Source organism: Corylus avellana, chromosome ca2 (assembly GCF_901000735.1).
Source record: "Corylus avellana chromosome ca2, CavTom2PMs-1.0".
Taxonomy (NCBI): domain Eukaryota; kingdom Viridiplantae; phylum Streptophyta; class Magnoliopsida; order Fagales; family Betulaceae; genus Corylus; species Corylus avellana.
The window spans coordinates 43,174,860-43,190,313 of NC_081542.1; the positions used below are offsets into that span (position 1 = coordinate 43,174,860).

General features: G+C 32.6%; 1 protein-coding gene and 1 non-coding gene across 2 annotated transcripts; both read right to left on the minus strand.

Moving 5' to 3' along the window:
- Nucleotides 1-7,955: 7,955 nt before the first annotated feature.
- On the minus strand, nt 7,956-8,028 carry TRNAV-UAC (transfer RNA valine (anticodon UAC)). The gene has a single exon. It is a non-coding gene; the product is annotated as a tRNA-Val (tRNA).
- A 984-nt stretch (nt 8,029-9,012) lies between these two features.
- LOC132169856 (egg cell-secreted protein 1.4-like) lies at nt 9,013-9,357 on the minus strand. The gene has a single exon (XM_059580807.1). The coding sequence runs from the start codon at nt 9,355-9,357 to the stop codon at nt 9,013-9,015; it is 345 nt and encodes a 114-aa protein (XP_059436790.1).
- Nucleotides 9,358-15,454: the final 6,097 nt, after the last annotated feature.

Here is a 15,454-nt window from a genome sequence, read left to right on the forward strand (position 1 = left end):
ATCCATCTTAAACCTTTGAACCAAATTGCTAGACACTTCACAGTCACCGAAGCTTATCATGTTTTGAAATTGTTTAAAGAAAATGGCAAAAGAAAAAAGTCACAAAATGGGATGGAGTAGTGGTGTGGTACAGCTGTAAAGGCAAAGGCACCAATTTCCATACCTAATGTAGTCAATGATGGCATGCATGTTCGATGCCTTATCATATGCCATCATAGCACATGTGGCTCCCGGGGACATAATTCCCCAACTTTCCTTCAAAATAAATTATTTTATTTCTCTTTTTGCAAAAATCACATCACTTTCAGAGATAAAATAAGATAAAACTTATACATATAATATTATTCAATTTAAAGACGGACATCAAAGACCAGCTGTTTTTCATCCCAACATAGAAAGCTATAAAGATTTTAAGATGCGCCAATTTTGAAGCACACTATGTTGTTAAATGGGTCGTCTTCAAGACTTCAACCTAGTGTTTGATAGTATTTTCATATCCTCTCTTTCTCTTTCTTTTATTTATATCAGGAGTGGTAAAGACTTTCCTTTGTTTCTTTTCCCCTTTTCCTTATTTGAATTAAAAAAAAAAAAACTCAATTTGTTAATTTACTCTCCAAACTTGTTTTGTGTTCGTTTTTGTGTTCGTCGTTACCGTGACTAATACTACAAACTACACTTATATTTCACAACGTTAACGTGCCAGTGAAGTTACGAAAGTAATGTGGAAATAAATGTTGGATATTTCGTGGTAGTGATAATTATCTATTTAAGTTAGAGTAAGAGTCTTTTAGCTAATATGTAGCAATGTAGTAGTAGGTATTTATTGCAACTTAATATCCATTTCGGTAGAACTTTATCAATACCAATTGTAATCTCTATTTAAGTCTAGATTCTCTCTATGAATCTAAAGGTCTAAGTTTCATTTATGAACTTAACAATTATCCCGTTATGTGTTTAATAAATTATTCGGATATAGTAAGGACATTTTTTCAAACTAAAAATAAAAAATACATTAACAAACAAATTATTAAATTTCTTAATAAGTAGGGTCCAATGTATTAAATACTTAACTTGAATGAGATATTTAATATGGTATTATTAGGAAGGAGGAAATTTCCTCCATTTCTTGAATTGCTCTCATTGACCTGAATAAGATTCTAAAACTTCCTATATATATATATATATATATATATATATATATATATATATATATAAGAGGCATGGCCTCTCTCACACATCCCTTGGCCTTTAGATAGTTTTAAGAGTTAAAAGTTTAAACTCAAAATATTTATTCTCAATTGCAAATTGCACACCAATCCGCATCCCATTTTGCTCGGAGCCGGAGTTTGTGTATCTGTTTGGGCTGTCTGAATACCTGCTCGAACAAATTAAGCCACAAATTTTCTTTCACATGAAGCTGTTTATTACACACCATTAACCCAATTCTCGTAAGACTAAGGGTCTGTTTAGGATTGCATTTGAGATGCCTAAAAGTACTTTTAACACTCAAAAAATTCGTTTGAAGAAAAATGAAACTTTTGGCAAAAGCTTAAAAATAAAATTTTTGCCCAAAAGCTCTTTTTAACTTAAAAACTCAATTTTTCAAACGCAATCTCAAATAGACTCTAATGGTTTGTTTGGGTATACCTTTGAGAGGCCTAAAAGTGCATTTAACGCTCCAAAGGTCCATTTGACAAAAAAAAAGTATATGTTTGGTAGAAAAAATTGAAAGCACTTTTAAGGATCTACAAAATCTAAAAATTGTAAAAACGCAATGAAACTTTTGCTAAAAAATTCTTTTTAACTTCAAAACTCTATTTTTTAAACACAATCTCAACGATAATCAAAATAAACTTAACTCAAAAAGTATGAATAAAAAATTATATATATTAACTCCATTTTTGGCTCTACCTTGACTTCCAGGCCTTAGTGTCACAGGCACGGCACGTTAGACCACATTCATGGACAAAAAATGTCACTCCCATATGGGCCATGGCCCATAGCCTACCATTAGTGTAGCATACCGCATTTGTCAAATCCGTCATGCTTTATACAATTGTTTGTGATGATTTTAATATAACACAAGTTGCTAGTTAAGTCTTCCACCATTTAATGCATGTGATCATGCTTCAAGATTCTTCAATGGCCGGCCCACACATCACCAATCACAAGTTTGATTTTGATGGACATGGTTAGGTTGGATGTATTATAATATCAATTTTTTATTGACCTTAACGTCACGTGGAGGGGCGAAACTGGCTAGAGGCTTGGGGCTCCTCGAAATGTTGTCTACATCTAAAATCCTAATGCCACTCCCCCCCCCCCGGTCACGGGCACAAAATGTCACTCCATAAGGGCCATTACTCACAACTTTATATAGTATTTACATACTTTAAAGACACATATCAGTTTAATTTAAAAGGAAACTTTATAAAACTTTTTAAATTTTCACGCAATTTAAAAGTATTTACTCGAAGTTCAAAAACCCTCAATTAAAGGTATTGAACTTTCAATTACTTAATTCCGTTATGATTTTTCGTTAAATTTAGTCAAAATTTCTAAAATACCCATTTTGTTAATTAGGAAAAAAAATATATTCAAGCTTTTATTTTTTTCTTTTTATAAAAGAAAAAACATCTTTGCAATATTTTTAAATTTTTATTTTTAAAAAAATAGGGGTATTTTGAAAAATTTGAAAAAATTTAACAAAAAATCTTAGTTGAGAGTTTTTAAACTTTAAGGATAATATCAAAACGAGTAAAAGTTCAAGAGAATTTTTTAAAATTTTTCCTTAATTTAAAAGGCTGAATTGAAATAAATTTCTTTCTGCCCCATTTAAAGGGAACATTATCCCTTATATAAAGGGCAATACAAGTTGCTTGCCAGACAAGCTTTGCAGTATTGCATGCGATCATGATTGAGATTTTTAATTATCAAAGCATCACAAAGACACAAATCATAAACTTTTGGTGAGTGGGTCGTGAAGGGAATCCATTACTACTAAAGATGAGGAAACCTATGCAATAGGGCTAAGAAGCTTTTGCATCCACTTCACTACATATTATGATGGCTTCAACTAACTAAAAAAGAGAAAGAGGGAATCATTATGCAAACACACCATTACCACCAAACATAACCCTCTTTTATCTACAAGAGTTTCAACTAGGTAATGTTGACTCTGTTGATAAGTGATGCAGACTGTAATGCCCCGACAAATTTGGGTAGATATAATACTCGCATTGACATGACTACTTTTACTTTATAATTCAGCATAAAGTAGCTTATCTTTTTGTTTGCCTTTAGTTTTTAAAACCCCACAATGACGTAGCGAAATCGATAGACATAAAAGAGAAACTGTGTTCTTAATACATATACAATCAATGCATACGTAATAGTTGATAGAGAAATATTATTGATGACAAAACTGATTATTCCAATACAATTGTACCCAATTTATAATGAAACACTAAGTTAAACTCTTCTAAGAATGAAAATAAAACAAAATAAGAAAAGTGGTTGTTTTAAAAAGTGGAAGGATATGACAAGAACGAGGAAAGAATCTGTAACACTTCTCTTACGATATAAAGACGGGAATATTCTAAAGGAAATTAAGAAAATTATTGGAAGTGATTAGCTAATTGGAAATCTTCCGAATCAATTAGTTGAATATTTCCTTATTGGATGACATCAAAAGATTTGATTCACTAATATATTAATAATATATTTTATGATCTACAAGAACCAACCATGTCGGCACATCATAAAGCAATTACTTAATGCCCGTTTGTTACGATTCTAGTGTCCTATTGTCGGTACTGAAGGTCTCGACTGAGGGCCGCTCACTTAGGGCCTAACGAGCTGTCCTACATCACACAAACTCACTTTTATAAAACACGAGAACACTAGTAAGAAATATACATCTTATATAAAACATCATAGTCATTACATAATTTTGGCAATAAAAAATCTCCAGCGAATCTTACGGGTAGAAATCTAAATGACGTCCTAATCTTAGAGGCAAACCAATTCAAACAATATCATTGAAAATTCTATAACAAATAAAAGTGAATTATGGGCCAACGGTTTGATTACAGTCCCATTTATCTCACCAAAATTGCTTGACCTTTTCCCCCCTCATTTTTACATCACATATTTGACACACAACTTTTCTACAAATCATTTCATATGGGGTCTTTTACTTTTCAACGACAAAAAACCCTTGAAACCCGAATTTTTAAAACTCGTGGTGATGAATACCTTGCCGACTCGGGATCTCATGCAATTTATTCAAATTACATGTAATCTCTCGCAATTATGAGAGGCTCCCGATTGAATTCACTTGTCCAAATTCCCCAAACCATATTCGAATAGCTAAGAGACTCTCACAATTGCCTTTGTATTTCCTATTGTTTGGCTAATATTTCATTTACCATTCTCCCTAGTGGGGGTGCCCCATAGTAACTCCAAAAGCATTGCATTGTTGCACTTTATATGATTAAAAAAATATCACAAAATTGGATTATAAGGATCTACAATAAACCACTCCACCCAAATGGCCAAAAGAACAGGATGAGTTGTGGAAAAGTTAAAAACTTAAAGACACACGGAAAGATAATTTGTTTTATCCTAAGCACATGATTGACCCATTGACTCCTGCTCCCCAACACCGACCTGCTGAATATTATTATCACGCGTGCTTCATCAATTTGGTGCTAGAAAAATGGTTTGGTGACATGTCCGGTTTTCATTCGACCGTCATACACAACCCGACAACCGTCATTCTCTATGATTTTTTTTTTTTTGAAGAAATTCTCTATGAATTTTCTTAGGAAGAACTTTCACAATTTGCTTTCCCGTCGTGAGCCCATTATTTATTTAGATTCTATGGCGATGTGGTACATGCTAGTGATGCCACTGCCATGGCTTTAGCTCCACCGATCGTCCATAATTACTTATTATTATTATTATTATTCGAAATAAAAATCTTAATAAATATAAAATGCCCACAAAATTATATAGATATGTCACATCATTTTTTTTTAAAAAAAATAATAACAAATGGAGCCACCATTTGTACAGTTGTGCTTGCCAAAAAGTGAGCTGAGGTGAATGTGAACTTCAGTGCTATTTGCGGATAAGTATTCTTTTCTCTTTATTTTGAGTAAAATCTAAATAAAATCTTGAGGGATTAATTTGTGGTCTAATTTAAATTATACAAATTTAATGGTATTATTCTAGTTTATTTGAAATGGAGAGCGTAGAGTTAGTTATATTGGATAAGTGTTTTTGTCATTTCACTTTTTAAAGGGATAAAAATACTCTTTAAAGAGAAAACCTTTTGTCAGAACCATCTCGATAACACCTCTTTTACAGCCCCCAATCAATAACCGACACATAAGCAAAAACATAAAAAATGCACAAAAATAAGTTGGACCAAAATAAACTAGATTTTAGGATGATAAAATTCCTAAAGAGTTAACCTTTTACCTCTAGGTTTTAGTTTTGAATCCAAAAACGAGTTTTGAGGCGTTAGAAATGAGTTTTAAGGCATAAGAAACGAGTTTTGGAGCATTAGAAGTGGGCTTTGAGGCATTAGAAATTGATTTTGGAGCATTAGAAACGGGTTTTGAGATATTAAAAACGGGTTTTGAGGCGGGTCACAGCCGGCGGGATTTGAGGCGTTCACCGCCGGCTAGACCTGTGGCTGTGGGTAGCTGGGTCTTACCGGCTACAGGTTTTATTTTTATTTTTATTTTTTGATTTGATTTGATTTGATTTGGTGTGATTGTTCTCACTTTTATTTTTTGTATTTTTCTTAAATTGATGATGTGTCACATAGTAATTGGAGGTTGCAAAATGAGTGTTATCAGGATGAACCTAATAGTAGGCGTTCTTCTCTTTAAATATAACTAACTAAATATTTTTTAGTTGATTTGAACTCGAGAAAATCCTAATTCGTTGTTCCGAGAATACATTCTCACCTTCTATAAAATTTATAAATAGTGTGATATAGACCATTAAAAATAATAAAATAAAATTTAAATCATAAAATATTCCCATGGAGGATCCTATTCAGCTACTTGCATGCTATATAACTAATGATTGGAAGCTTGAAAACGCCCTTTTGGATTCTTCCAGATTGAAACCGACCCACTTATCCGCCTTTAGGCTTTAGCCACTCGAGCTATGGGGTTGTGGAGTTTTCTCTATTTCTTTTTTAAATTAATTATTCCTCCTAATTTAAATGAGGTTTTTTTATTATTTTTTATTTAGAGGAGGAGAAAAGAAAGAAATAAAAAGGGGCCAAGATAATAGTGGCTTAAGGCCCATCACAAAAAAGGTGTGGTTGAGCTGTGATGTGGTTGAGCACAACTTGTATTCCATGAAAGCTACTTTAATGCGTGGTTCTGATAGTTATATAAATGTTGCAACACCAGGAAGGGTGTAAACAAATCAAACTTGAGTGAGTTTTCTTTATTTGTGATGAGCTTATTTAAATTTTACTCAAGTTTGAGCCAAGCTCAAGGACGAGCAAAAAAATTGAGCTCGAGCTCAAAATAAATCGAGCTGAGTTAAGCCTTATACGAGCTGCTCACGAGTCGAGCTGAACTTGCTTCGTTTAATACTCGAGTCAGTATTTGTGTTTATGAAACACCTAATTTAATAATGGAGTTGAGCACGAGCAAGAACACGAACCGAACTTATATGAGCCGGGCCTGAGCTCGCTCGCCCGGGCTTCACTCACTTAACACCCCTAAACACCAAGATGAAAGGAAGATTTTTTAAAAAATTAAAAAAAAAAAAAAAAAAAAGGTGGGAAACAAAGTCCATTGGAAATTTGGAATGAATTAAATAAGATTAAGTTCCAATCTTTGGTGTGACGTGTGACATAAAAATACTTGATTGATTTTTTTTTTGTGTGGAGCAAATACAACTTTATTGATTAAATGGGTGCACATAAAACAATTATTATGCTTCTTTCAAAAAAAAAAAAAAAAAACAATTATTACGGGGCAGGTCCACATAAAACAATCAAGATTTATGAGTACTGGGCTTTGGATGAAGCCCAAACTCCTCCTGAAAAGGGGCCATCCGAAAATTCCATGTTAAGCGGCTAAGCCTATAGTGACTACAAATAGCCCGCTACACTTTGAGGCGCATCAGTTTATTTATTTCTTTTAAAAAAAAAGTAAGATTGCATTAATAAAAGGACAGAAAAGACAATATTCACTTCAAAAAAAGAATAAAAGAAAAAAAAAAAAAAAGACAATATAAAATAAGGGGGGTAGGGCACTCCAACATTGACCTCCGTTACCTGTACAAACATCACGGTCCGAAAGAAAACTTAATAACATCTAGAGATGAACCAAATAAATGGTTCAACCTAATAATTTATTGGCACACAATCCAAAAAAACCGTTTTTTAGATAGTCTAATGTTAATGGAGGGACTATTGGAAGATGAATGTTGTGATTGCAAGAAAACTTAGTAGTCACTGTAGGAAGGATAAAATTAATAATGATTGAACTGGAGCTACTGTAAAGGAGCATCACTACAATGTCCAACGAGAGAGGTGCTCGTGGACGCTTAGTGGACATTGCATTTGAATCTACACGAGATCTAGAAGTCTTTGCGGACCGACCGGTAAAGCAAATTCATATAGTCTTGGACAACCATAAATAGTTTTGAGTGTGCTTTAGCCCCATGACCCCAAGAAGTAAATTTTGAATTTCCTTCTGTTTTTGTAGGCAAATTGGACATGTGAGAATAGAATATTACTGCTTTTATATCCATTTGAAGTCTTCATAGAGAAGAGGAGTAATACTCTCACCAAAGAATAAACAATTGGTTGTTTGCCTCCTCCTTAAAAAAAAAACAAACAAAAAACAGTTTTGTAGTTCATCAACTCCTTCAATGTTTACTTTTTGGTCAGAAGGGTAGGGAAAAAGAAAAATTGTTACTGCCCAGGATCGAACTGGGGACCTTCAGTGTGTAAGACTGACGTGATAACCACTACACCACAGCAACCTTGTTGGTATTGCCTGCGACTGAAATTTATATAACTCTTACATTGAAATTCTAGTGCAAGACATGGATTTATTTTAATGCACGATTCTAAGAATCAGTCCCATGCAATAAGGTAGAGACGTTTCCTTAGGATTTGCATTAATGTTCTATTTCGTAGAAATTTCCTTGTGCAATTTTGAATGCCCAAAGCATGGTTGCGTAATTTATATTTTATTGCTAGGAATTTTATAATTATTTATTATAGAAAGTACATCAAGACACTTTGAAAGGTATCTAAAAGACACTTTGACATGAATATTGTCTTCCCGGAGTTTCTTAAATTAAACTGGCTTAATAGATTTACAAGATTTCTCTAACAAAATCCATTAATTATCCACTATTATTGGTCGGCACTACAATTGCAGTATTATTATTATAATTTTCTTAAAAAAAAAAAAAAAAACAACAACAACAATGAAGAGGTTTATGGCATTTGCGAAAGCAAAATAACAATTCTTCACCCCGAGTCATTTCAACGGACATGATATCATATACATTATTTGATATAATAAAATAAAATTTTGATCATGAAATGACTCTTATCAAATTCAAATGAAATTGAAATGATTTTATTACACTTTTCACTACACAAAATTACACACTTTATTTCCAAAGATCTTTATTACCCAACGGACTAGAAACATCGAGGACCGGACACGAAAAAGAAGACCAAAAGCTTCCCAACAGAAGTGCTTTATTTGAATTAGGCATCTATGGACGAGTAATATTACTCTTCATACTCATTTATTACACATATTTCATATCAATTGGCGTGATGTATTTTTAAAAAAATACTTAAAAACATGCTACGTCAGTCAATATAAAATAAGTGTGAAGAGCAGCATTACTTTCTTTATATATAGACGGTCTCTTCAACTTCATTGTCTGAAAATAGTTGGAGCGGTAGATGTTTTGGCAGTGAATCAGCAACCGAAGCCCTACTCACTACTGCTTCACAGCAACTTTGCAGCACGTTCTTCCCTGCTTGGCATCAAAACCAAGGGAAGCAAGCATGAAAGGCCAGCACTTATTTGCGATGGTGGTGATGGCATGACAGCAGATGGGGTTGAGATTTGCATGGCCTCTCAATGGAATAAGAAAAATATCATTTGAGCAGAATTGAAACCCCATCAGTGCAACAAAGCAATTGAATAGACCTCCATTGCCGCTAGTTTCCGCCGTCGCCGGGGCATTAGATTCCGACTTGACGACAAGGTCCCTCGTTGCAGTTGCATTTGCCAAGAGGCATGGGATCAGCACCAGTGAGATAAACACATTTTTGGTAGCCATATGGTTTGTGTGTGTGTATTTGTGAAATTGAGAGGGAAATGGAATGAAGAAAATTTGGAGAGTTGTGAGTTGCTTTATAGGGAATGTAATGTTTAAGGAGTTTTAATTAATTAAGAAGTGATTAAGATGTAATTGTTATTATAATTACATTATTTTAGTGTCTAAATTAAGCAAAAGAGTTTTTGTGATGTCACTTATCAAACAAGCATGTCATTTTGGAAGCAAAAAATGGGAAATATGCATGGGATTTGGCTCTGGTGACGCATTAAAAATGAAACTAGCCAATTATGCCAATTCTTGTTTGTATAAACTGCATCATTTTGTTTAAGAAAAATCACCACACTTAACCATCTTGTATCAATTAGACAAGTGCGAAAATCTCTAAGTCAATCCCTGTCGACCATATCCTATAATACTGACGTGATAATCCCTATCGACCCTTGGATCATTCTTTGATTGAAATAAAAATAAAAATTCAATGATTGGTTGAGACTATCACATTAGCATTATGAGATAAAAATATTATATGTAGCACTATAGAAGTATATATATACTTTTTGCTAGATGCATGTGTAAACCCACGATTTTATGAATTAAGATTCTCCATTTTCACACCATTTCATAGTTAATATTATATTACAAATCTAATGGTGTATATGTTGTCATATAGTGAATATATTGTCACGTTGTTTAAATTTTTTAAATGACATGACACTATGTACACTATTAGATCTAACAAAATAAAATATTAACATAAAATAACTCATTTTCATTTAACTTGAAATGAAAAGAATCCTATTTCATATTTTACATTTAGGGGGGCCAAGCTAATAGAATAATAATACTATAAATAGAAATAAAACATTATACAAAATGAAATTTTCCAATCACATCCCTTATATATTAATTGTGACGCCCCCAAAATATTTAACGAGTAAATAGCTTTGAAATGCCATTAGTAGCATCCCAATACTCATTTATCATGTAAATGATTCGAAGAGTTACCACAAACTCCTCTCCCATCCGAAAACTAAAGCAGCAGAAAGGTAAATCTTTTATTTTTGTTTCACAACCACAATAGACAAAACTAAATCCAAACAAACAATAACCAGAGAAGCTACTAAACCATAGTATCCTTAAAACGTCGTTACATAACTTAAGAACATTAGTATAATAATAGTAGGATCACAAACTAAGCAAATCAATTATGCCATCAATAATATATAATACATTCCAAGTCTAAAACGATAGCCAGGGATACATCGAGACATTAGAATTATCATAAAGTCATAGCCAAAAACACTATCAGCGTCCACGATAAAGTAACAGTACCACGAATAAATGAAGCCCAACCAATTATTGATCATTGACCGTCTCAACCGTACCAATCCTTATATCAATCGATGTTAAAGTGACAAGTTTGGGTTTAGATGGAAATAGTGCCCTTTTGATTTTGTATATAATTTGCAAAATTATGAACAAATATGTTATTATGACAGCAAGATATGTAGTGTGAACAAGAGATGTGTTTTATTATTATTATTTTGTGAGTAGAGATGTATTTAAGTTGTTCACAAAAAATTAGACAATTTCCTTTTCTTGTCACAAGACAAAAACCTTAATTTTTAATTATAAAAATTTTAATTCGTTATTTGTTATATGGGTAAATTTAGTATTGAAGGAGAGTTTGAATATACAACATTTTTCAGCTTAAAAAAAAAGAAAAAAAAAAAAAGGAAAGTGAAATGTGGATAAAAAGTAGGGCGGACAATTTTGACACAACCCGCGTACCTGATACGAAGTTACAAGATTTGAGTTTGATCTAAATGGGTTTGGGTCATAATCGGACCAACCTGTTTATTTTCGTTTTTGGCGGGTCAACTCGCTTCACCCCGCGTGGTGACCTGCCTAACCCGTTAAAAAAAATAATAATAATTTTTTTTTTTTAAAAAAAAAAAACCCAACTTAAAGCCTAACGTAAGTTACTGCCTTTCTCCCTCTTCGTATTATGATCTTACCTTACTTGGTAAGTGATTTGGTGTTATGGGTTTAATTCCAAGAAATGGAGTTGTTATTTGAATGGACAATTAAGCCCATTAGAAGCAATTTCCAAATAATTTTCTATGTAAATTTTATAGTTTGAAATTTGTTATTTGCTATGATGGAGTTGAAAATTGCTTATATTTGTGAATGTTTTTATTGAATGCCAATTTGGTAACAATTAAACCTATTATGTTTTTATCACATTTTAATTTGTGAATTCTATGGAATGTCAATGGTATTATTATTACATCACTTTTCCTTCAAACGTGTCGGTCATGTCGGGTCAAATGGGTCGCTGCTTCTTGTAAGTTAAACGGGTCGTATCAGATTACTCGGTTATTTGTTGTGTCCGTATTTTCGATTTTCAACCATTTATTTAAACGAGCAGTATCCGGGATTGAGGCTAATTAAGTGACGGGTCAATTGGGTCGTATTCGAGTTGACCCGCCAACCCATTTTACCACTCCTAAATTAAAAAAGCAGGAGACCTGGCTTTGCCATCTTTATGCTAATGGCAATGGTAACCACCTAACCACTTGAACAGTCAAATGATGACAACTCTGGAAAATTCTACACTAGTTTTCTTCTTCACGTGTACTGATACCGCTTATTAATACGACCGACCAATTAACAGCCACATTCATTTAATCAAAGCCCACCATCTACTTTTTTTATGGTTGCTTTAGTCTTGGTGCTACCTTCAATTATTGGTTAAAAGATATTGAAAAAAATATCCTCTTTATTGAAAATTATAAGATTCTTTTTTACTTTTAATATTTTATTTATAATGTCATAAACATATAAATTATAAAGTAATATTATTCAATAAATTGTTATATAACTTGATGATATGATCATGAAAATTAGTCATTGAATCTGCATTTGTAAAGGCAAAAAAAAAAAAGAATAAAATTCATTTTGAACAGTAAAATGAGTTGTGCCAATTCACTTCCATTATTGCATGAGATGAGCATCATCATCACTCTCGGTGTCTAAAAGCCTATTTAAAATTGCGTTAAGTAATTAAAAAAATATTTTTAGTACTTTGCAAAACAAAATAAGTCATTTTGGTAAAAAATTTAAGGAAAAAGTACACTTTACCTCTCAAAGTTTGAGGCGATTTTCAATTCGACCTCTAGTGTTTCAATTTTTGCAATACATCCTCCAAACTTTTAAATTTTTGTAATTCGACCAATTTTATCCAAATATTTCCATATTGCCCCTAATTTTTTTATTTTTTATAAAAATTTAAAAAAAATTTGACCACCCCCCTTTGGCCATTTGGCCATTTTTGCACCCTCAATTTTTTTTTTTTTTTTTAAAAAAAAATTATGGGCAATATGAGAATTTTAGAATAAAATTTGTCAAATTGAAAAAATTTCAAAGTTTGGGGGATGCATTTCAAAAATTGAAAATTTTGAGATCGAATTGAAAATCGGCCCAAACTTTAGAGGGTAAAGTGTAATTTTCTCAAAATTTAAAAAGTAATTTTAATTTTTGTGTTTTTGCTCTAAGGAAACCCAAAACCGTATTTTAGAAAGAAAAAAAAATAGATGTTTTTTTTAAAAAAAAAAGAAAAATTCTTTCAAACTTATTTTTACAGACAAAAAATATATTTTTAAACGCAACATAAATAAGCTCTAATTAACAAGAATGTCAAGAAATGGATAATTCCGTCACGGGTCGGAGACAATAAAAATTCTATTAAGCGGACGCGAGAGTTTTCGCGAGACTTTTCCAAAACTGGGTCAGAGTACGCGGCCCTTCATTCCCGAATATTTTTCTACTCTTTTGTTGAACTTGTCGGGCGAGAGATTGGATGACAGCGGAGTGGATCAAAATCAATGCACCCAAACCCCGTGGCAATTTTATTTTTTGAAATATTTTTAATATTAATTATTTCTTTAGTTGATGATAGTGAGATTTCAAACCTAAACCTACCCCCATCCCATTCCATCCATCTTATCTGACTACTATGACAATATTGGCAAATAAAGACATATAATACAATTTTAATAATATATACAAAGAAACTTTATTATGTATTATACTTGCTCGGATAATACTATATATGCAGTAAACTAAGAATTTGAAAAAGAAATGGTTTAATTGTGTACACTTGCTTCATTCTTACGTTTGAGTTTGGGTTTTCACATTGACTAATTCTAAATTTTCTTCTAATGTTTGTATTGTATTTTAAAAATAAAAAAATTAATGTGATTTTTTAAATTATCATTAAATCAAAAATTTAATAGTGATTTTAAAGTCATATCAATTTTAAAAATACATTTTAAAAAAAAGCGTGGAAATAACATTTAACATTACTCTTTCCACTTCTTTGCATATAAATAAGAAAAATGTTTAAGATATTGCAGCTTTTATTATAATTTTATAGTTCATAATAGTGTATATTTAAAAAACGAAATTAAGTAATTAAATTGATAAGCCAATTTTTTTGCTAAATCACTTTATCAATCATGGACAGCTGTCACACCGGTTTACAAAGAAATTTATAATAAAAACTGTAGTACCACTAACAACATGCACTCTCATATCACTATTCTACTATGCATTTTAAACAGATAGAAATTTTCTTCAAAATTGAATTTGAGTAATTTTTTCCAACCAAGCCTATAAAACTTTAAAGAATTAGGTTAACGAAATTCCTCCTACCTCATTTATGAGAATTTTATAAGGATAACTTCACTTTAAACCTCTGAATTACTACACAATTTGACAAGTTCCCTCAAACTTCAAAACCTCTCAATTTGAACCCCTGAACTTTCAATTGCAGTCAATTTGAACCTCTTCGTCAGATTTTAAACGTTAAAAGTGAGACAATGACGTTTATACTCCTGATTTTTTTTTTTTTTTTTTAATAAAATTTTAAATTTACCCTTAATTCTAAATTAAAAATAAATAAATAAAAACGAAAATCCGAGATATTTTGGTCTTTTTAGGTATTTCCGTTAGAAGTTAACGGCTAAATTTGACGGAATGGTTCAAATTGACTACAATTGAGAGTTTAGGGGTTCAAATTGAGAGGTTTTAAAGTTTGGAGGAGCTTGTCAAATCGCGTGATAATTCAGGGGTGTAAAGTGAAGTTATCCCTAATTTATATATTTAAAAATTGGGGTAATTTCACTTATCCCCATGAAGTTACGCGCCTTTTGCAAATACCCCTCCAATGTTCAAAGTCTCTCACTTTGGTGTATCGAACTTTGATTTCCTTCCATTTTTCCCCTTCTGTTACATATTGCAGTTAAATTAAATGGTGAAATGAGTAATTTCAGTAAGGGTATTTTAGTAATTTTACACATTTATGTTAGGATTTAATAGAAAATCCTAACAGAAGGGGGAAAGTGGAAGGAAATCAAAGTTCGATATATTAAAGTGAGAAACTTTAAATATTGGGGGGGTGTTTGCAAAAAGTACGTAACTTTATAGGGATAAGTGAAATTACCCCTTCAAAATTTATATGTGTTTTTTAAGATACCCGTAACAAGTAAACAAAGGGAGAAAGGAAGAGAACGCCTAAAATGAAGTAGCTAGGCATTGGAGAATTGGAAGAAAGAAAAGACGGCCTTTCTCCCTCCCCTCTCTGCTAGTGTTTCATCTCTAGCAGAGAGCGCCGTCGGAGGGGGAGAACCTTTGTTCTCCCCTCCGGCCCTCCTCCCCTCTCCCTCTTTTGCCTCCCCCCTCCCCTCCCATTTCATCGCCCTCTTTCTCTTAGTGAATTAGCCTATTTACCTGATGCCCCTATCTCTTTTGGCAATTTTTCATTTCCCTTTCTCTCCGCCTTTTTCCCTTCCTTTGGTCTCCTTTTTTTGCTCTAGGCTTTTGGATCGGCTGTTCTTTGCCCGATCTTCTGTCCTTGCCAAACCCACGTCGTTGCTCGCCCCTTTGCCTATTCTCTTTGGATTCGTTCAGGTTCTTCGCGTTCTGGCCATTTTCCCTTGGCAACCTTCCTCCTCAACGTGGTTTCCGTTTTAGGTTTCTTGTTTTATTTTCTTGTATTCTCATATTTTCTTGTTTTTTTGCTAGAGTTTGTGTG